The sequence below is a fragment of the Eulemur rufifrons genome, chromosome 16, assembly GCF_041146395.1.
Source record: "Eulemur rufifrons isolate Redbay chromosome 16, OSU_ERuf_1, whole genome shotgun sequence".
Lineage (NCBI taxonomy): Eukaryota > Metazoa > Chordata > Mammalia > Primates > Lemuridae > Eulemur > Eulemur rufifrons.
The window spans coordinates 14,551,099-14,574,153 of NC_090998.1; the positions used below are offsets into that span (position 1 = coordinate 14,551,099).

The 23,055-nt window shown below is 41.4% G+C and overlaps 1 protein-coding gene across 1 annotated transcript; it reads right to left on the reverse strand.

Moving 5' to 3' along the window:
* Positions 1-1,852: 1,852 nt before the first annotated feature.
* Positions 1,853-21,404, reverse strand: ARHGDIB (Rho GDP dissociation inhibitor beta). The gene is made up of 6 exons (XM_069490230.1): positions 21,335-21,404; positions 12,223-12,406; positions 11,490-11,573; positions 7,371-7,447; positions 4,217-4,280; positions 1,853-2,524 (listed from the first exon to the last, which is right to left on the reverse strand). The coding sequence occupies exons 2-6, from the start codon at positions 12,398-12,400 to the stop codon at positions 2,325-2,327; spliced, it is 603 nt and encodes a 200-aa protein (XP_069346331.1). The 5' UTR covers positions 12,401-12,406; positions 21,335-21,404; the 3' UTR covers positions 1,853-2,324.
* Between the last annotated feature and the right edge of the window lie 1,651 nt (positions 21,405-23,055).

The following is a 23,055-nucleotide window of genomic DNA, read 5'->3' on the forward strand; positions in this document are numbered from 1 at the left end:
GCAAGTATGAGAAAGGCACACAGACTGGGAATGGGTTGAAATTTAGAGGTCTCAACTGACAACCTGAAAGCAGACCCTGTGTCCCCCACCCCTGCTTCTAATGCAGTGTCATCTGGTCTAGTAGGTGACTGTCATGGTTCCCGAAAGGTAGAACATTTCTGGTCCTTGGGGAAATAGCAAATGGAACATCTGGACCAACCTGGAAGAAGCCTAGGACAGCCACTTCGGCAGCGGCGATGAATTCCATGGCAGTTGGGACATCTGTGAGCCACGTGGGTTCCTGGGCAGCACCAGGACCATCTAGACAGAGAGAGAATGACAGAGAATGACAGAGAGAAAGAGAGAGAGAGAGGGAGTAGGTGTCAGGGTACTGAGGGGAGACGAAGCAGCTCTAAAAAATGAAAGCATCCATACCTTTTCTCTCCATACCAAGGGCAAGGAGATCACAATTTCTAGGAGTGCTCTTATCATTCCAAGGCATTACTTTTTTGCTAACATATGGAGGGTGACCCTACTTACGGTCTCTCTCTGAAGGTTCCTGCCAGACTTCCCTCCTTTCCACTAGATAACACACATCTCATCCAGCATTTCCTGGAAAGGTTTCTAGGTTTGGAGAGTAGGTACCCAGAGGGCACTATCGTGTTCCCTTCCCTTCTCCTAATGACACTTTCACCATCTCGTCACCCAAGTGCGATTTTTTCTTTTACCTGAGGATTTCTCAACTTCTGCACGAACTTCTGGCAGCAGCCCACACGTGAGAAGAAGTAGGAGAAACAGGCATGTAAGCTGGGCAGCTTCCATTGTTCCTCTCCTGCTCCTGCTCCGACCCTGAACTTCGTGTTTTGGGGTGCCGATTCAGGGAGGCCCACACTTGTAGCCAATTGGCTGTGGGCCTACTAGTGCTCTGGGAACTTTGCAGCTGGCTCGAGGGGAACCGTCAACGTCTGAGATAAAAGACCAAGTTTAGTGACAGGGCCTCAGAGTGTAACCAACCAGAAGAAAGTCAGGTTGGTTTATTTAAATAAAAAAATTAAATATTCTGTGCCAGGTATTGACCTAAGTGCTCGGGACACAAAGATAATTGTGCTCTGATCTGGCATCTGCCAGCTTAGATTGTTCATAGGAGAGATTGACAAATAAAGAGATCATTTAAATATAGACGGAAAGTGATAAAAAGTAGAAAAGTCATAGGGGTTACAAGAGTACAGACTAAGGGTATTTAGGGCAATGACAGGGCCCAGTGAAGGTGTTTCACGCAAGCAGAGTGCTGGGTGAATAAGAACCTGCCAGGCAACAGAAGGCACAAAGAGAGTTCCTTGAAAAGAGCCAAAGCCAGAGATGCAAATATTATGTGTGTGAAAGAATTGTTAGTAATTGATAATTTGTAATTATTAGTAATTGGCAAACGTGGGCCGAAAGGCATGGTGGGGCCAGCTCCCGGAGGGCCTTACACAGTAAACCGAGTGTAGGGGCTTCAACTTTATTCTGTAGGTGTTGGAAACCCACTGAAAGGTCTTAAGCAGGAGAAAGAGACAATATTTGATTTGGCCGAGTGCCCGTGGGAAACCCAAGAGGAGATTTCCATAGGCACTGGGATCTCGAAGTCTCAAGCTTAGGATAAGCTTCCAAGTGAGAATATTATAACAGAAATTACTAATACGTTTAGATTTTCCGTTGCCTGTGTCCTGAATGCTCATTGCCCATTGCAGCGAATCAGAGGGACCAATGTGCTCCCGATGATGTAAATACCCCCTCCGGGGCGTTCCCTCCCCCGCCCTGGGAGGGCACTCCCAAATGTGAACCATCCAGTTGCCATGTTTGTTCAAAGGAAGAAAACAGAAAAACGGGGGTCTCAGAACAAACAGTCATTTTATTCATACTCTCTAGCATTGTTTACAGCGTCTCCCACAAAAGAGGAACCCCAGCCGGCAGGGGATGCGAGTAGGGAGTTAGCGGGCCCAGCAGCAACCACCGAGGAATCCAGGGATGGGGGCTGAGTGCGGAAACCGAGGCAAAAGGGCTGTTAACGACAGTTTGGCGGCTTCCTGGAATGGGGATGAGGGAGGGAAACACGACAGGATGCGTAGTGAGATGGAGAATGTGGAAGATCCGGCCTGGGTGGAGGAGCCCAGCGACAGGCGGGAGGAAGGCCCGGTTTTACGCCCCGTGTGTTGGGGAGCACGGTGAGACAGAGGGGATAAGATGCATCGATAAGGCCCGTGTGGGAGACGGACGCAGCGTGGACGGGGAGGAGGGACAGGGTGATGAACACTGCCGGGGGATTCTCCAGGTGGCAAGGTGGGGAAAGGGGTGGGGAGATGCACTCATTCTGTCCACTCCTTCTTAATGGACAGGTTCCAATCCCAGGTGAGGTGGTCGTTCTTATCGTCGTCTGTGAAGAAGGACTTGTTGTGGTACGTGCCTCGGGCCAGCACGCCCTTGGGAGCCTCCTCGATGGGCGTGAGGAACTCATACTCCTCCGGCCGAGGCCCGTAGCTGCCAACCATGAATGTTGCTTTGTCCACTGGGAAGAGGAAAAAGTTCATTAGGGTAAGAGTCTGACAGAGGAAAACACACCGCAAACTGGAGAATTTGGAGTTTCCAAGCCTGACTAAACAGCAGATTTACCTGGAACATCTGGTTATTTTTCTTTAAAACATTTTTTAAAGATTGAAATGCCTTTTAATAATACAATTTCCTTTGCCCTACTCCCAAAGGCTAGGGTTCAGTAACCTGCAGTGGATTCTAAGGCTCAGTGTTTTTGTAGAACAACACAGCTGACTCTGAGTTTCAGGAAAGTTGGGGAATCAATGCCCTAAACCAATGGGAACACTTTTTTTTTTGGCGGGGGGAGGGGGTTGGGGGAGAGTGGGGGGGAGACATAAAGCAGATTATACCCCTTAAAAAAACCCCGGACAAGTTGAGACCTGAGTTCTTGTCTTAGCCCTGCAACTACCTAATTCACATAACATTTTTGAGCCTCCATTTCGTTTTCTAGAAAATGGACTGCTACGTACAAACTGTCATTGTATGAACATATCAGTTGGGGGAGATTAGGTAATAGAGGTGATCAAAGTGAGCAGAATTCATGGCTAGAATACTTGAATGGAAAGGGAAAATCAGTAAATTGGGTTAAAAAAGTGAAGAACTGAGACAAATGGTAAAGATAGCCAACGAAGTTTATTTATAGGCGAATGAATGGGATATAAAGAAGAGTTAGGGATTGCAAAATGTTAATAAAGTTAGGCAGATAGACAAGCAGCATATAGTTGGCTGGTAACTGTTGTTAATAAGTTCGAAGGAACAGCTGCAGACATGGCATTGTTCTTTTGTCTAAGAGAGGCAATACAGATTTTATGCCCAAAGGAAAATAGGAAATTGAACTAGTTTTTCATGAGACTAGATATTGGAAAGGCCAATCAATATCTTTCAGGTCAATGTTCTTCTCTGGGATTTGAGCAATTGATTGGTTCTCCACGTCATTCAGATTTATCAGACAATTTTTTCCTAATCTTGTGTTTATTAATTTGGTGGAACTAACCTAGGCTTTGCTGTTTCCCACCTCTGGGAAGAGAAGAGAGCACCTCAGGTGAAAAGCGACTGTAAAGGTCTTTCATCACGTTCTGCCTCTCATTTCTCTCTGCCCATATTAACTAAGAAAACTGAAACCAGGTTCCCAAGGCATGTTGAGAACTGCAGATTAGGTAATGTTGTCATACTATTTGTTTCAATTAGACGGCTTTTCTCAATCCCAGAAAGGGTATTTTTTTCTATTCCTTTGTTAGCAAATTGAGCAATCACCCTGCTCAATGCCACTGCCCGAACTCCCACCCCTAACACACATCCCACTGGACAAGTCTTTCTCATCTTGGATTTATCTGACACTTGGGTTTTACACCCATGAATTGCTTTTTCACTTTTGAGAGTATTTTTATGTACTTTGCATCATTCAAACTTATCTTGGTTACTCTCCCCTTTATGAGTAATAAAGTTGAATTCCAGAAGCTGATTGCTGAAGGTTAGTGGCTGACCCAGTCTCAGCTAGGTCTCCTGAACGTTGGCCTTGCTATATTAATGTCTAGGTCAGAGGTGTATGTGTGCCTGTCCACAGCTTTTATTGATTCTTACGAGTCTACCACTCACAATTGTTAATAGCCAGACATTTCAGTATCAGTGAGAAGCAGTCTGGGACAGTGTGAAGTGTGGGGTCACTTACCCTTCACCCCAGTCCGGTAGGTGTGCTGAACATATTTCAGGCCTGACACAATATCCTTGTTCACCTGTAGGTGGGAAGGATACAAGCAATTTAGATTAAAGAGGGTCTTTCATTTTTCCTGATCTTTCTTGCAGATCCTGTCTAGCTGAATCTTCTCTGAGAATGAAAAGACTGAAGACTTGGTTCAGAAAAGTGTTCCTACATTCATTTAGCATGGTCAAGATGTAGAAATTGGAGAGAGGAGATCACAGTGTTGCCAATCTGGTTTTAATTAGTGACCACTGTGACTTTTATTGTTTATGGGCAGGAGGTGGTTCATTAAAATCTCTCAATATTCCTCATGGTATTTTTCCTTCCTCAGTGGTCCAAAGAATGGCTTGGACCTCCCCCTCCCCAATACTACTGGTCAGGAAACCATCCCCGTCTTAGAAAAGGTTATAAAGATACCAATGGAAAATATTTTGTAAATATCCAAAAACCATAACCTCAGAAATGATCCACCTAGCACATGGAAAACAAATAAGAAGGAGAAAAGCTGTAATGGAAAATCCGGTCTAAAAGATGGTTGTGCCTGCAAAGCAACTGAGAGTGGAGTCTAGAGGTGAGACTGGCGGCACAAAAACATCCTTCTTCATAAATAATTGGTGAAATCCACTTGCATCTGGCAGGCATTTTGGACATCTGTCATTTTCAGGTGTTGTCTGAGATCTTGCTATTTTCCCAATCCTGTCAAAGAAAATTCACTAAAGCAGAATGAAACTATAGACAGTTCAAGCACTTTGTTTTTCCATGATTCATTTTACCTGGGACTGACCCGGGTTGTCCGGTAATTTTATACAGTGGTCATGTCTATACAAACAAATTGAAGTGGACATTGCATCATTAGCTGGAGGGCATGGTTAACTATTCAGCAATATGAAGAATGGAAACATCTTCAAATAATTTTTCCCCCAAAATGATTATGACTCCCTTATTGTGTTGGCCTCAGTAGTTAAACCAATCAACCTGTGCTGTGTCTTGTTTTGTTGGCAGTGAAGTAGCAGAACAGTGAACACTGCCAGCTTAGATTCTAAACTGTCACTCAGGAAATCTATAGAATCTACCTACCAAAAGCAGGCAGAATGAAAACAGCTTTATTGAAGAGATGGTGACAAAATGAAGCCCAAACTTTCTAATGACTCTGAATCCCAGATGTAGCTCATAGGAATGGGGAAAATTAATACATCTTTCTAGATGTCCCTAATCTTGTCCCTTGGACCAAGTGTCAGATTCGACCTGGTGGGAAAAAGACCGAAGAAGAAAAATGGCAGTGGGATAGCAGTAAGAACTTCAACACAAAGAGTTTACTGTTTTACCACTGCTCCATAGAGGTTGCTACATTTGGGATGGGTAAAAGAAAAGTAAGACTATTCATAGTATCATCTTCTTCTGCCTGCAGCCCCTCCCCAGTGTGTCTCCCACACCAGGAGGAAGAAGCCTAGGTGATATGAGTAAGAGTGAGGACCTGTGGAAGTAAGAGATACCACATTTCCTTGGGAGGCAGAAGAGGAGGCAGGGGGGAACTAAACAAACCATCCTAGGCCAGGGTTTTAGAAAACGCTGTAGAGTTTGGGAGGAGAAAGAGAAGAACATTGAGAGCAACTAACAGAGCTAAGGAAAGAGGGTTTTAGAATGTGGTGTCATGCATGCAAACTTTCTTGGGCATTTTTCAAGAGATGTTAGTAAGAATTTAAATTGCTTTTCAATTATTTTTTGACTTTTGTGTTTCCTCTAACTGTAGCTCCATGCTAGGACAGGCCACAGGGTGGTTCAGCTTTACATGGATAACACAGAGAGTGGTCAAACCTCTGACGTGGATGGGGCTTGGCAGCCCCTCCCTGTTCCCCCTCTGCATCACCCTAATGTGTAACCCAGATCCCCCAGAGCCACACCACTGCGTTCCTCCCTGGCCTCCCCACCCACAGCAGAAGCCCACACCCCAGAGCTTTCCTTCTCATCTTATTCACATCAAAATTTAGCTGTCACATTTCATATGATAAAAACTGGCTTGCTAAATTGACAAATTAATGCAACAGCATCAATAACTAAAAATTGAACTGATGTGCAACCCATTCTAGGCATATTGAGATACAATGCCTTACCAAACCTCAGGTGTTTCAGTAATACATGACAGGAAACAAGTAGGTGAACCATAGCTCAGTGCCTATTATAGAGAAGGTGTCAGCAAATATTTCCAGAATGAAATTATTCTGAGGCATATTTGTATGTGGTGAGTGATGCCCATCGACCCTGAATCATATCCTGCACCTAGGGGAAAGAAGCTCCCAGTGTGCAAATAGAGAAAACAGATGGATAGAGTCTTCCTTGGTGGAGCCCAGGCCCCGGAGAATAAGGCTGAGAGGGAATGAAGGGCAGCCAAGACAAACACAAAAAACACAAACCATTAAGTGCAAACAGTGCATTTCTGAATTATTTGTTTTCAAAGTCAAGTTTACTTTTCTTGTGATTTTGGCTACTCATTGGGATATACGGCTATTCATTAGATGTCAATTTATTCCTTATTTAGTTTTGCTCTTACCTGGTCACCTGCTCCACAACTATAATTATAATTTCCAGTTACTTAGCAAAGACCACACTCCCTGGATTTATACAACCATTGAGCAGTTAGAACTGAGGCCCTATCTGTTCTATTTTCCTATTAGTTGATTCATTCATTTGTTCACTTCTCAATATACATTCAATAAATGTCTACCATATACAAAGTTTTGTGTGAAGTATTGGAAAGAAGGGATATATAATTTTACTCTACCTCAAGGTGCTTATGTTGTATAAAGTAAGACTGACATAGATGGTACAATACGAAACAGTGTGGGCCTCATGGTTAGGCTAGGAATTCATAGAGAGAGGGGTCCCATGGGCTTAAGTGACAATGGACAGTTTAACGAGTCCTGGCTGGGAAAAAGCACAAAGCAAGAGCAGGTCTCAACAGGTAGAGCTGAGAGTTGGGAATAGGACGTTACGAATCCAGGTAGGGGTGGAGGTCAGGGGTGGGGGGAGAAACAAAAAGTATGCCAACATGATAATGCAAGAAATTTAGTCACTAAGTATAGGAAAGATTTAAACTTTATAAAAACACACAGGGCAAGATACTTACTTTGAAGTTAATTTTGACTCTATACTCAGCACCTTCCTTTACCACAAAGGTTTGTCTTTTGAGGGCTGCAACATCCCCTGTAGATGAGGATTTAGAAAGAGTTTATCCTTCTCAGAAGCAAGTACACAAATTGATGAATGAAGTTTAAGCTCCAGAGCCATTTGCTGAGGCCATCAGAGGATGATGGTCCATAGGGCCCTCAATTCAAAGAGTATTTGAGATAAGTCCCTGGATACACACTTGCAACGCCTGAATGCTTGCAGGTCAGTTACGACAGAAATGTGATAGAGTTTCCCTGACCCCAAGTTTCATGACAATGCTAAAAATATATAAAGCATTACCAGTAATGAATTACAAAGATAATCTTTTCTAATTGTCAATACTAAAAACAAGTTTTTATTAACCATTCTAGAGGAAAGTCTAAATTATATTTTTATTCTCTCTATTGAAAATGATATTACATATAAATGGTCAAATCAAGAGGTAATTAAAGAATATGCCCCTACCCTTCAAATAAAGAAATATGAGAAAATCATTACCTAAGAATGTCATCTATTTGTTTTTATAGATTTGGAATGTTTGTGGCATTTTCTAGCTTTTAAAAATTTACTTGTTTTTGTTCCTTTTTATCAATCTAAATAAATATTCACTTTTGTACTTATTTTTGTATTTGCATTTATAATTTCATATCATTTTTCTTAGGGAAGCTCACTGAAGTTACAAAAACTTTAGGTTACGTAAAACTGGGATCTGTGCCCACTATCACCACTCCTATTCAACATAGTGCTGGAAGTCCTAGCCAGGGCAATGAGGCAAGAGAAGAATATTAAGGGTACTGAATTGGGAAAGAGGAGATCAAACTATCGCTCTTTGCTGACAATATAATTTTGTACCTAGAAAACCCCAAAGATTCCACCAAGAGTCTCCTGGAATTGATAAATTTATTCAGCAAAGTCTCAGGATACAAAATCAATGTACATAAATCAGTAGCATTTCTATATACTAATAAGAGTCAAGCCAAGAGGCAAATCAAAGACTCAATATCATTCACAATGGCTACAAAGAAAATAAAATACCTAGGAATATACTTAATTAAGGAGATGAAAGATCTCTACAAGGAGAACTATGAAACTCTGAGGAAAGAAATTGCAGAGGATACAAACAAATGGAAAAATATATCATGCTCGTGAATACGTGGAATCAACATTGCTATGATGTCCATACAATCCAAAGTGATTTACAAATTCAGTACAATCCCCATCAAGTTACCAAAATCCTACTTCACAGATCTAGAAAAAATAATTCTACACTTCATTTGGAAACAGAAAATATCCCACATAGCCAAGGCGATCTTAAGTAAAAAGAGGAAATGTGGAGGCATCACATTATCAGACTTCAAGTCATACTACAAGGCTATAGTAACCAAAACAGCATGGCACTGTCACAAAAATAGAGACATAGACCAATGAAACAGAACAGAGAACCCAGATATAAACCATCTACCTACAACCAACTGATCTTTGACAAAGCAGACAACAACATACACTGGAGAAAAGAAGCCTTATTCAATAAATGGTGCTGGGGAAATTGGATAGCCACATGCAGAAGAATGAAACAGGTTCCCTACCTCTCACAAAAATTAATTCAAGATGGATAAAAGACTTATGTCTAAGGTGTGAAACCATAAGAATTCTAGAGGAAAATGTAGGAAAAATTCTTCTAGATATTGGTGTAGGCAAACAATTTATGAAAAAGACCCCAATGGCAATTGTGGCACCAACAAAATTAATAAATGGGATTTGATTAAACTAAAAAGCTTCTGCACAGCTAAGGAAACAATCAACAGAGCAAACAGAAAACCTACAGAATGGGAGTAAGTATTTGCAAGGTACACCTCTAATAAAGGGCTAATAACCAGAATTTACAAAGAACTCAAGGAAACCAGCAAGAAAAAAACCAAACAACCATATTAAAAACTGGGCAAAAGACATGAACAGAAGCTTCTCAATAGAAGAAACACAAATAGCCAATAAACATATGAAAAAATGTTCAACGTCACTAATCACCAGGGAAATGCAAATTAAAACCATAATAAGATATCACCTTACCCCAGTTAGAATGGCATTTATTTAAAAATCCAAAAACAATAGATGCTGGTGTGGATGCAGAGAGAAAGGTACACTTATACACTGATGGTAGGACTGCAAATTAGTACAACCTCTATGGAAAACAGTATGGAGATTTCTCAAAGAACTAAAATCAGACCTATCATTCAATCTTGCCATCCCACTACTGGGTATTTACCCAAAAGAAAAGAGGTCATTTTTATCAAAAAGACACCTGCATGCAAATGTTTATTGCAGCACAATTCACAATTGCAAAAATGTAGAAGCAACCCAAGTGCCCATCAATTCATGAGTAGATTAACAAAATGTGCTATATGTACACCATGGAGTACTACTCAGCCATAAAAAATTGAATTAATAATTTTTGCCACAATCTGGATGGAACTGGAGACTATTCTCCTAACTGAAGTATCTCAAGAATGGAAAAACAAATACCAATGTACTCACTATTAAATTGAAACTAACTGATGAGCACACATGTGCACAGAGGAAGTAAAATTCGGTGGAAAGCAACCAGCTGGGAGTGGGGAGGAGAGGAGAGGAACAAACCAACCTAATGGGTACTATGAACACTATTTGGGTAGCAGGCACATCTGTAGCCAGGACTCAAGCATTACAAAAATGATCCATGTAACCTAAATTTGTACCCCCTTAGTATTTTGAAATTAAAAAAAAACTGGGATCTGCCCCGAATTCCTGTACCATGGTGAGGTGGGTAATCATCCTCTGTTCTTTTCTCAATGTGCTCTCATATAACTTGATATGCAAGGGGCGTGTGTGTGTGTGTTGCACATCTCTGTGCATGTGCTTTCTGAACACAGCTGGTACCAATATGTATATCTCTGGGATTCACCTCAGTAGCTTCTTTGTGACAGAAAACCAAATCTAGGTTTCCTCTGCTGGGAAACGGGGCAGAGACCAAGTTTTCCTTGTAATACTGTCAGGACCTTCTGAACAGAACAGATTATCTTAGCGCTAATTCAGATCTTAATGTCGCAAACCAGTGGCTGTACCTGGTAGCATTACACGATTTTGCACAGGAAGAAAAGTTCTGGTGCTAGAATGTGGGGGTAGCTGAATTTGTGTGTGTGTCTGCGCTAATGATTTCAGTTGAGCAGGAAGTGTCTTTGCAGCTTCTGACTTCCTCCCTCTGACAAAAAAGCCCATATAAGGTAAAGAGTGGATACATCCTTAAGAGGGGAACTACCATGCTGCTAAGCATACTGTTCTAGACTCACGCTTTGATCTGTCTCACAAAAGTCCAATTCTTGAATTTGGTAACTTGTTTTTTCAACTGCCTTTGATGTCCTCTCTGTCCTGGTTCGGTGTGCCTTTCCTCAGTCCTCTCAGATGCCATTTCCTCACTGTCCCCACCTTCCCAGTCTCTCCCTATCTCCTCAGGACCCAAATCTCAGCAAAGGGCTTGACACAATAAGGTGAAAGAAAATGACATCTTACTTTGTACGCCTTTAGTAGGGGAAGTTGTTCATTTAATAAGAATGAGAGTTTTAAGCTAAAACAACATGTATACAGCAGTGGAATTTCTAACATTATTCAGAATTGCATCTTGCTTTCAGATAAGTCTTATAGCTGATATAAGATCAATATTTTTTTAATGTTTAGACTATGTAAAGATTACAACTCCAGAGGCACACAGCTTGTTGCTCAATATTTCCATCGGTAGTCTTTTGTACATGAATAGTAATTTCCTTACTATCGTGGAGATAAAAATCTGAAGTAAATATGATACAAATAAATACATCAAGTGTGTATGCCTGCACCCTCTTCAACTAAATAGAGATAGAGTGTGGACTTTTCATTAAACATGGTAAATACTGTGCACTCTGAGAGAATGATTTGTAAACTTATCCCGGCGTATATACCTCTGGGATTCGCCTTACTGAGGTTTCCTTTTGCTGGGACAGGAGACAGAGACCAAGTATTCCCTGTGACACCGTAGGTGCCTCTGAGCAGTACAGATGTGTCCACTCACCAGTAAGGTCCATGGTGATCGGTCCTGGGGCACTCTCACAAACCAGGGTAAGCCGGGTGACAGTGACATTGGGGACTGTCGGGTCTGCAGGATTCAAAAGAAAATGTAAGCACAGGGAAGAGATATGTGTGTGTGAATTCCAAGTGGAAGAGAGAGAGAGAATATAAGAAGAAAAGTGATTTCTCTATCTGGAGTAGAAATGGAAATGGAAGCAGCACCTTCACCATGCCTGGTCTTTATGGCCTTATAAATGACAGTGATGCTATTTCTGCTTCAGGCACTTGTATCGCCACCATAATTACCAACATCCAGCATGCTCTGAGTGGCTATGCTAGCAAGGGACTCTGTTAGTTGGGCATTGCTCATGCATATCTTTGGGCCATGTCTTGCTCTGTCATTGTGTATGTGGAAGAGTTGAATGGTTAGGTAAGGACTCAGAAAGAGAAGAGAGAAAATGTGAGAGCTCATGGAGGAGTGGACTATGATTCAAAGTGGTAGCCTGGAATTCTTTCTAAATCCCGCCTACGTGTTATTATTGCCTATCTCACTGCCGACTTGCATCTTACCTCCAAAGCAGGCTTAGTGATATAGTCCATGAGTTTATTCAGCACATGTAAAGTGTGCCTCGCCTGCTTAGCCCTGTAAGCAGTGCTCCTCCCTGTGCCCCTGTTCCCGAGTGGCTGCAGTGTCTGCCTTCTCGGGGATCCTCCATCTACTCCATGCCCCCACACACCTGCTACCACAGGGCCGTCTCCCAGCAGCGTTTTCTTGTACTTGGTTAGACTTTCATCATCTTTGTCCATCTCCTGCAGTTCTTTCAGGGACTTCTGAGGTGGAGGCTTGTAATTGAGCTTGCCGTCCAGGTCATCCTCCTCCTCCTCCAGGTGTGGCTCGGGAGCCTTTTCAGTCATTTTGATCTATTTCAGAAAGGGGAAGGGGGCAGCTGATTAGTCAAAGTCAGTGGCTATGCGTGCAAAGCTCTCAGCATGCACAATCCCAGTAATTATGGCTTAAAGAGGCAGACAGAGTACCTGCCGAAGGAATGGTTGACTTCTTCTGATTCATTGAATCTTTCTCTGAACAACTGCAACACCTCAAAGGTGACTCATGAGGAATTGTAGACCTTTATGGCACCTGCCTGAGGCATCTGAACGGTCCACACCCAAGACTACTAACCTCCTTGAGGGAGGAAACTAGGTTCAGTGTTTCCACTGAATCCCCCGTTAACACTTGGATAGTTCAGGCATTTGATAAATTTTCATTGATTGATTTATTAATTTCTATATCTAAAGATATTCCGTTCTTTTGAAATGCCACAAAATAGCAAAGGACACATTACAATTTTGTAAGTAAAAGTTTGTCCTTAGCACCCTTCCATCCATCTCTCCTTTCTGGGACCCACTTCCCTTCTAGTTCCTCTCTCCCCGCCCCAGGTTTGCAGTGACATTATGCTCTAACGACCCCCGCCCCTCTTAGCACACTCTGGAGTCTTCCTTCTTCCGGCATCATCTACACTTAATGGTTTTGTGTTAAAACATTGAGGGGAAGTCTAGTTAAATTATCCACATGTAAGTGTTAATGATTGAATAATAGCTATAAAGTGTGTCTCATAGGGCATGTATAGTCACAGTTTTTCAGAGCCGAGATGAACCTTTGAAGTGGTATATTCCAACCCCTCATTTAATCACTGAGAAAACTGAGATCCGGAGGTTAAGAGAATTGCCTAAGTTCACACAGCTGGATGAGATGCAATGTCCTAACCAAGAGGAACAAATCTCTATGGGAAGAATTTCAGGCCTGTGGGGGGTTGGCAGCCACAGGAGATAACTGCCAGGGAGATATTTGGGCAAGGAGATTATTTTCTGACTCCCCTTGGTCCCACCTTGAGGGTAACTCTCTTCCTTGCCTGTGGGTAAAGTCTTCATGGCTTCTAGGTGACACACCTATAAGGTAATATCTATCACATCTCATCCTGAGTGACTCTGCAAACCTTTATAAAGTTCCCTGAGGGTGAGGATATCTTGGGCCAAAATCAGTTATGGTTTTGAGTTTCCATGTCACTATCATTGGCAACAGGAAGAAAAATAATTTGGAGGTAAAACCAAATAAAAGCAATTTTAATAGAACCAAAATACTACTACAAAAAAAAAAAAAAAAAGGAAATGATATCCTTTGGCTCGTCAATCTTCTTACAGCTAAATTACAAGCCAAACATTATAAGTGAGCCTTGACCAACTGTGAAAACAGCATTGCAATGCCGAAGTCCACTTCCTGTACAGGAAGGAAACATGCAGGCCTGTTTCTGGGGCCCCTCTTCCTCACCTGAAGAACCAGCACCACACAGAGCTGAGACTCTAGAGCACAGCAGAACGAACATAGTGACTAACTCAACTCATATTGCAAACAACACTTGGAGAAATTGAATGAACTGGCTGGAAGAAAAAATGAAGGATGCAGTATGTGGCTGTTGTAGGTTGTGGGTAGTTTAAGGGACAATTGTTAAGTGGCAAATGAGGAACAAACCAGATGAGATTAATTTGAGACTTGTCTGGTGACTCCAGGAGCCTAACCAGAGCCCAGGTGACCCCAGGAGGGTAAAGGCCACATAACAAACCTGCTGACAGAACATCAGGAAGGCTATTTACAGAGGGAGACACCTCAGCCCCTATGGGCAGGACTTTCTGGAAGATATCACTTGGTTCTAACAAGTCACATGCTTGAAGCCTGACCATCAGATGGTGGCATTGCACCCAGTCACTCAGGGTGATTTCAGTACCCTGTATGGAATTGTAATTATGCTGCCTCAAATCTCAATTTTGAAAAGAGAATGAGAGAGAGAGAGAGAGGAAGAGAGAGAGAGAGAGTGAGAAGGGGTGGGAGGGTGGGGGACGGAGAAAGAGATCTGGTCTAGGGCAAGATTTGTCAACTTCTAACTGTGTTGACCATTGGTGATTCCATTTATCTGTTATTGAGATCTTTATCTTCTCATTAGTAAATCTGAGATTTATGTCCGTTCTATATGTTTGATTCATTGATAACAGATTCAATATTGTTTCATAAAAATGAGCCACAAACTTATTTAAAGACATTGAACAATGGAAGATAATGTTGGTATTACTGTATGAAATTTTGTTGTAGTCAAGAGGAGGGAATTCTACACTAAGGTTATTTGGTCCAATTGTAGCATAAGAAAAATAGACATGAGGCCAGATGATCCAAATCTAGCTCACTCTGGAAAGCTGTTAGAAAAAGTAATAACACAGCAAAGAAAGGACTGGAAAACAGTTCTCATGGAAAGGCTTTGAAAGCAACATTGAGGCCACACTATTTGGTGAGCACCTACTCTTTACAAGACACCGTACATTAGCACATCCTTATGTTTAAGTTACCTTTCAAGGGGTGAAGCAGCTAGAAGCTGGGCAATCTCACCATCCTAAAAAGGTCCAGCTGGTTTGATTACAGCTCTTAATCTTTTTGGAGATTACAGGACTCTTTAAAAATCTGATAAACATCATGGACCTTTTTCTAACAAAAAAAGGAATAAACCCATGAAATTGTGCATATGATCCATGGATTCATAGACCCCTGAAGTCCTTCATAGGATTTATTGGAGTCCGAGATCTCCAGATTAGGAACATGACCTTGAAACTGTAACTTCTTGGAAACAAGAAGCAGTGAGTTGAGTGTTACAGAAGAAATCTGCTTCTCCCAGATACTTGGCCAGATCACTGATACAATTTAGCCTCTAGCTCAGGATCATGTCCATCCACCCAAAACGTTGACTATGTAGAAGCAGAAGTTATCAGGTGACCATAAATCCTTTCAGAGAGACAGAGGAGCACAGGGCCACAGGGAGCAGTCCTTTAGGGGAAGACTCCTGTGGTCAATCTATTTGATTTTGGATAATTATCTCTCCACGGAACTAGGCCTCCTCATGCATGGGTTTGGGTTCTGGCTTTCCTACGAACTAGTTGTGACCCCAGAGTGAATGTTTCAACCACTGTGGAGCTTGCTTTTCTCATTTTGGGAGAAGAGGGATTAGCGGACACCATCTCTAGATGCTTTACTTTTCTAAGGCCTCTATGTATTTCTCCTGACCCACAGTCATGTTTCACCTAAGTCACCAGACATTCAGTTACCTTATATTACCTCTATGTATGAGAGACTATCTAGCTCTGTTTTATTATTTAAAATTTATGTGAACCCCCAAAAGATATTGCATTTTAAATTTAATTTAATTTAATTTAATTTTTTTGCAGACATAAAATGATTTTTTTCACCCAACAGTTTTTTGCATAATAAAGGATACCATAATAATAACAGCAAATAGTTATAAACAATTATCATGATTCTAAACTTAGCAATTATGGGCTAAGTGCTTTGTATGCATTATTATATTCAATCACCACAATATTGTGAAGTAGGCACTATTAATTACATTTTAGAAATGCAGAAACTGAATATTTCAGCTATACAAAAATCTAAAATTTCAATTAAAAATGTGACCTTATAGATAGTGAAAAAAGTATTGGTTTGGACTCTAAAAAGGAGATATTTGCAATGTACACATTAATAAGAGATTAATATCCAGAATACCTAAATACTCCTACTAGTCAGTTTTTAATACTTTCATTATATGTGTTTAAAGTATAAAACAGGATGTTTTGATGAACATACTGAAAATGTTACTATAGTCAAGCAAATTAACATATTCATCAACTCACATATAGTTACCTTTTTTTTGTGGCAAAAGTACCATAGTACAATACTAATACTGAGTATAATAATGCTGTACTCAGAGTACAATATTATTAAGTTTTGTACTGCATTTTCAATTTTACAATTTATCCCTGGGTAACCTTAGATTCTCCCAAAGCTCTAGCCATAAATAGTATATGTAGTTTGACAAAAACTTCTTAAACTATGTATGTGTGTGTGCATATTTAACCACAAACATTAATTTTCTTTTTTTCTCCTCCCATTTTATGGATGCTTACTGAAGCAAGAATAGGAATTTTATGAAAATTTTACACACTGTTTTCCAATCCCATTATCTAAAGAATAACTGATTTTATTATTGATAATAATTGCAGTAGTTATTGCATATAGTGCTAAGTGCTTTCTAGAGGATTATCTCACTTAGTGCTCATAACAACTTACTGGGCATCATCATTCTCTTTTACAGATCAGGAAACTAAAGCACAGGTTAAGCAACTTGCCCAAGAAGACACATCATGGAAGGGGCAGAATTAATGTCTGAGTGCGAGTTGCCTGACTTTTCGGCACTGTACTCTGTTGCTTCATTGTCTTTTTTAAGAAGTTATAATGAAATTAGAGCTTGTGAGTCATCTTGGGAATCTACTTAGGGTGCACAAACAGAGGTAAGTGCTTCCCTGCAAGCTCCGCAGGGACAACTTTAACAAAGCAGGGAAGTGTCGTATAAGGGTTTCAGTGCAACCCTGTTCCTGTGTTATCTTGTGCAAGTCACTTAACCTCTCTGGGCCCAGTTTCATCCTCTGCAAAATGAAATCATTACATTAGAAGATCACTGAGGCCCCTCCTTAATTCAGTGACTCTGATGGTCCCCAGTTTAAGAGGCTTGTGGAATGGGAGAGGAAAAGAGGAAGTGAAGGTATGGTTGGAGAAAGCCCAGCTCATCAGCATAGAACCTTCTGGATGGGCTTTTCTCATCTTCCTCAGCTGCTCATCCACTGTTGCCCAAAGAGCAGAGTTGTTTTTTGTTTGTTTATTTCTTTTTGACTTTGGTTCTTTACACAGGAAAAGTTAAATGGAGAATTAACAATTATATATTTAATGAGGCTATTGTGGACTCTGTCAGGCCCCAAAGCACATACATAGCTTTTTCTCATCTACTTAAACTACTTCAATTTTCTCTATTTTCTGCTTCACAGATGCCTACACAGATTAATTTTCACAGTGGAGCCCTCACACCCCGATCCTTGCTATTCAGCAAAGCATTGACGAGCATTAGATGTGCTGAGATGGAGACTTAATCTTCTCGGGCTCAATTAAAATGCCAAATTAAATTAGATGGTTACTCACAACACACATGCACCGCATAGCACAAACCAATGCTTTTGCTTGCACATTTAGTGAAGTTTCTAAGACACTGACAGTGAAATACACTTGAGAATTTACACCAATCTCAGGACAGAGCACACCGGTCTAGTTCATGAATGCAGTTCTAAACGAGTTGAGGGCAAGAAAAGGTGACATTCATGAGTTCAGATGAAACAAATCACCCAGTTAATTCAAAGAAAGGTGATCTTCATGTCTGAGAGAACAATGGACTTTGAGTCAGATGGGCTGGGGATTCAAATCCAGGCTCTGCAATTGGCTTATTACAGGATTTAAGCAAGTTACTAATCTCACTGAGCCTCGGTTTTACCAGTGCTAAAGTGGGAAGAATAATCGTTTTTTTATGGGGTTGAAGGATTAGAGAAAACATATGACAATTCTAGGACTACACTGACCAAGAGTAGGCGTTCGATAAGTATTTGTTCCCTTGCTCGTCTTCCACCCCTGCCCTGACGCGGTGTTTTGTTGCACAGCCTCAGAGAAGCTAGATAACTGCCTCCGCGCCGGATGCTTTCCACTAGCTGGAGGCTCATCGTGTCCATTCCTTCCTCCTCAAAAGTAGCTTTTGTTTCGTTGAGAAGTACGGAAGAGATGAGAAGTTCTGGGAATTATAAGGATTGTTTATAAAACTGAGTCAACCTTAAAATGAGACTATAACTATTATATTTCCTTTAAAAACTCCCACGTAGACAATTTAATTTTAGATTTTATTTACTGCTCCCTTTCCTAGTTGAAGCCAGAGGTCACTCTGTGAACCATGAGAAATGTCAGTGGACACAGGCACAGCCAATGGAGAGAATTCCTTCCGGCTCTAGAGACAAATACTGTGGGGACTTAACTCATGTCCCCAAGCTGGCTCTGCTAAATGATGCTAGATTGTGCATTTAGGCACACAGGCCAGGCCGTGAGTATTAGGTAGAAGAGGTAGAGATGGGAGGGGAAGGTGGGGGACAGAGTGGGAGAGAAACGGGAGGGGGGGGAGAGAGAGAGTTGAGAGAGATTAGAGAGGGCAAAGGAGGAGGGGAAAGGAGAGAAGACAGAGACAGAGACAGACAGAGGAAGTGGCAGTATCACAAGCAGGGGATTTCCATCAGAGAAGTCCCTATAAAGCATCGACATTCTTTGCCACTCCTGTTACCTCTGTTCCTTGCTGACCAGGATATGTCTGCCTTTCCCCAGATCTATCACCTTAGTCCAGTGAGAAACATTGAAAACTTCAAAACTGGATAAGAACCAAACATGCCTGAGAGGAGACTATTTTACTAGATACAATAAACATATAATCGATTCAGAGGAGGGTACAAATTACCAGAAGCAGAATTCTATAATATTTCCTTTTGCAACAGAAAAAATATATGATTTCTTGCCTGTGCATTCATGGTATACGCTTCTAACCCCCATTTTTATGCAAAGGGAGAAAGAACTCAAGGGATCCGTGAGCTTTGCAGAGTGCCCACCATGGGCAGTCACTCTGCTGGGTACTTTCGCAAGTATTATTTTAAATAATCCTCAAAGAAAACTGTGCATCGGGCCATCATCTTCAATAACTCAGTATATTCACAAAAGTTTTAATTTAGCATGAAAAGTTAGAAGTCAATGGCAATTTTTATGACCAATTGTGCTTAGACTATCAGACCCTTTAGAAAGCCCAAGTGAATTTTTACCAGCTCAGACTGTGGACACCAGAGAGGAATACAACACAGAGGGATACCGTAAGTGCTCACTGAATGGACAGATGCTGAAGTTTCAGGAGCACCATGAGACCCATCTCTGCGTATGCCAGTGTAGACGCTAATATAGGGCCCCAGGCAGCCGTAACACTGACCCAGGAATGAGGATATTCACAATGTGGGATTAGAGAAAATTTCTTCCATGAAACATTCCCTAAAATGCTATTCTGAGGCATTGTAGCGCTGTGGATTCTTTTTGGTACCAGTATGTGACTTTAGTCAAATCATTTAACACTTCCTCAGTCCTTTCGGGATTAAAATTTGAAAGTTTTTAACACCAGGCCTGACTCATAGAAGGCACTCAACGAATGTCGGTTCTCTTTTTCTATCTGCATAATTTTTACTCCCCAGGGCTTCTGTCTTCCTGCTAGCTGAAGTTTGCAATATACTGTAGTCCCATCAGTTGGCCCAAACCCACAACTTTCCCTCAGAATGACTTTGCTGTCTGAGCTTCTCCTGAAAAGAGAACCTTGATGTTGCTCAGAGAATACTTCCCTAGAGACACACTCATGCTCTCTGAAACACGGAAGCACCAAATTCCAGTCCAGGCCTGGAAAATGTTAGTTGGTTTTTATTCAGCTACAACATGGTTGTTCCTGATGTTTTGCATCTGTGCAACCTGGATGGAAAATGAACTGTTCTTCTCTCAGAATTCCGCACATCACACAAAAGAGTAAGAGGATCTTGTTACTAAGCTTGTGCTATGTCTGGTTTGGGGAGGGATATATTCTTATGACTTAAAACAAAGCCAATGGCAAGATTGATGATGCCTCCTAGTGATTGGACCCTTGCTTCTCATCCTCCCCCAGCCGACAGGCCAACATGGACCTCTTGATTTCCCTTGCTGGGTCTTCCTGCAGCGAGGACCCAACACGCCAATGCTGACTTTAGTGCGCTCGGTCTCATGTGAAGGGCGGCTACCGGCCCTCCATGTTCGAGCAGTCTGCCCTCCCCCACCTTGGATGAAGAGCTGCCCAGGGTTTACCAGACCCACACCACAGTCACCTCAGGTCTAAACTTTTAACTACAGATGATGTTTATAAAACATGCCTGCTGGGATGTTCTCTAAAAGGGAAGAAAATATTTCAGCTTACACCTAAAAGCACTTCTCCTAATGGCAGCCAAAGTTCAGACCTTGGCATTTTGAAGGCCCACTAACCAAGTGTTCTAACTGGGCTCACTTAGATTTTTCTAGAACCTGGCTCTTTAATAAACTATTTGGCATCTTCCTTGTTTGCTTTTAGTTCTCTCAGGTGTAAAGAAGGGCTTTTTTTTTTTGGCAACAACATCAACAATCTTTCTGCCCATTTCACTGCAGGAATTTAATACACAGCTTTTGTTAGTGGTAGAAATTCTATCAGCGTATGACTGAGGAATAAATAACAATGTGTTCTATCGTACTTCCCCTTGAGCACTAAGTCCCCTTATACACTAGGAGAGGATTTCATTATGCATTTCTCTAATATCCCCAGAAAATTCCTCCGTGGAAAACAGTTTAATATTTGACAGCTTTGAACCATTTTTTCCCCTCTTTTCAACCAATCTCTCTACACAGTTTGCTTAAAAACAGGAAACCACATATCTCCACCCCAGCACAACCCACCATCCTCCAACATGGTCCATATCAGTTTGGATCTGCAGTCTCTTTGCTTCGGAGCTTGGTGAGGTGCCTGCTCCTACCTTGTAGGAAACCCCTCCAGGCACTCCCCGCCAGTGTCCTCATAGCCCTGCTCCAGAACATTCAGGATTTCACCTCCTGGGCTGCAGTACACCCTCTGCCCTCCCTTTTGTAGCTGTCTCCCCTGAGTCACTGCTACCCTTCCCCGCTCTGACTTCCCCTTCTCTGCAGAACTGTTCCAAGCAGCCTCTTTAGCAGTTTCTCATTACAAAGTTTCTTGTAAAGAGCTGCCCCTCTGAAAAAGTAATAACTGCAGAGAGTGGCAGCCTAGTTCAGAGATTTCCTACTTTGCTCTGTGCCCACCTGAAGCCTCCCCCGCTCGAGGTATTTGAACTTACATTCAGGGCTTCACGTCTCTGTCCGGGGTGCCTCTGTCTCTCAACTCTGACTTCTGTGTACTGGCAGTTAGAACAGGAAGGAAGTTAGGGAGAAAAAAAATGTTTTAAACCTACTTGAAGAGGAAACCCTGGGCTGCCTCAAATCCTGTTCCTTTGCACTGCCTATCTCTTGATCAGCCAACTTGAGCAGCAGTCTTGTCAATTAATGGCACAAGTAGAAGCATGACAGCCCATGTGACGTGGAGATGCATGAACGTGCACGCAAGAGTGTGGAGCCTATAGCCCCGGGTACTATGAATAATTGTGCAGATATGTCTGAAAATCAGGTCATTTCAGTGCATCAGCCTTCTGAGGCGAGTAGCCTAAAACTAGTAGCAATGAATTCACATAGGCTTTACTTTGTACCACTAACTTCTGTTCCTGTTGGGTCCCTGCCAGCTTCCTTATCAACCAGATATGTTGAAAGTTTGCTGGCAGTGACTGTAGAGTGCTAAGAAATTTTGAATGTTAACTGCATATACTAGGTCCTAAATTTAAAAGTGTGTCCTTAAACAGGATTTTGAAGTTTTATGGGTTATAATTTCAAGATGTAGCTTCGTATTGCACCACAAACAGTCAAAAATGTTGTTTGTTATAATTTTTTGCTGATGTTTCTTCAAAGGAAACAAACAAACTAGCTAAAGCACTGCCTTTGATGAAACCGAGAAATGCAATTACAAACTAAAGTAAAACTTCATTAATGCGTAGTCTTCTAACTCAGAATTTGTGACATTTTAACAAGTGCTAAAATTGACTTTGTACCATATTTGAGGAAATGGTTTATGAAGCAATTTAACTGGGAACAAGTTGCAGAGGCCATGTTTAAACCATTTGAGGAGACAGTTTTTAAGCTCCCGAGCCACATTTATCCCATACATTCCCATCGCTGGTGCCAAATATAACTGCTTATTTAGACTATTATTTCAATATTCAGTATTTACACCATATCTGTATGTTTAGGACTGACTAATCAAGCACATATATTTGGAGAAACTGACATTTACTTTGTTTTCACCTAAATGTACTTCATTTTCTTCTCTTCATTTTGTATGTTGAAATCACAGGATTTATCTTACTCTCAGAGCCAATGGAAATAACTGATGAAGAGAGTGGTGGTCATTTGGTGTGACAAGGAGATTAATCTGGAAAAATTTAAAAAAGAAAACAATATATAATAAAAATTAGTAAGGTACTAAAAACCTAATACAGTTTTATTCCATAAATTTCAAAATAATATAGACAGATGATAGCCCTTGAAACAATATATATAACTTTATTACAAATAGAGGAAAATACTAATTTACAGAGAAGGCAGTAAATTTTGCAGCTTTGGACCTTTAAGAAAGAACATATTTATTCATTCAATAGTATTTGTTGAGCACCTCTTTTCTTCCAGGTTCTGTTCTAGGCACTGTGTGAAGCATTAGACAGTGACAACATCTCTGTCGCCTTGTGGAACTTATGTTCTAATGAGGAGACAGTCAAAATAACTGGAACGAGGAGTGTTTACAAATCAGAAATGGTAAATTCATGATCTACATGCCACCACCCATTTCTCATCCTAAGAGGGAACACATCATTAGTCAAGCCTGACCTTTTTTTCCCTACTGAGTCCAGTGTATCCTCACAACTTTCCTTAACACAGTGCTTTAGACACAGACATTGGAGGGTGTGGAAGCCCC

Bases quoted from the DNA above. Each gene is read 5' to 3' on its own strand.
- ARHGDIB (XM_069490230.1), bottom strand. From the start codon at position 12,400: ATGACTGAAAAGGCTCCCGAGCCACACCTGGAGGAGGAGGAGGATGAC. The intron at 11,574-12,222 runs GTGTGTGGGGGC...TGAATCCTGCAG, and splicing joins AGACGGCCCTGTGGTAGCAG to ACCCGACAGTCCCCAATGTC. The intron at 7,448-11,489 runs GTGAGTGGACAC...CCTCATCTACAG, and splicing joins GATCACCATGGACCTTACTG to GGGATGTTGCAGCCCTCAAA.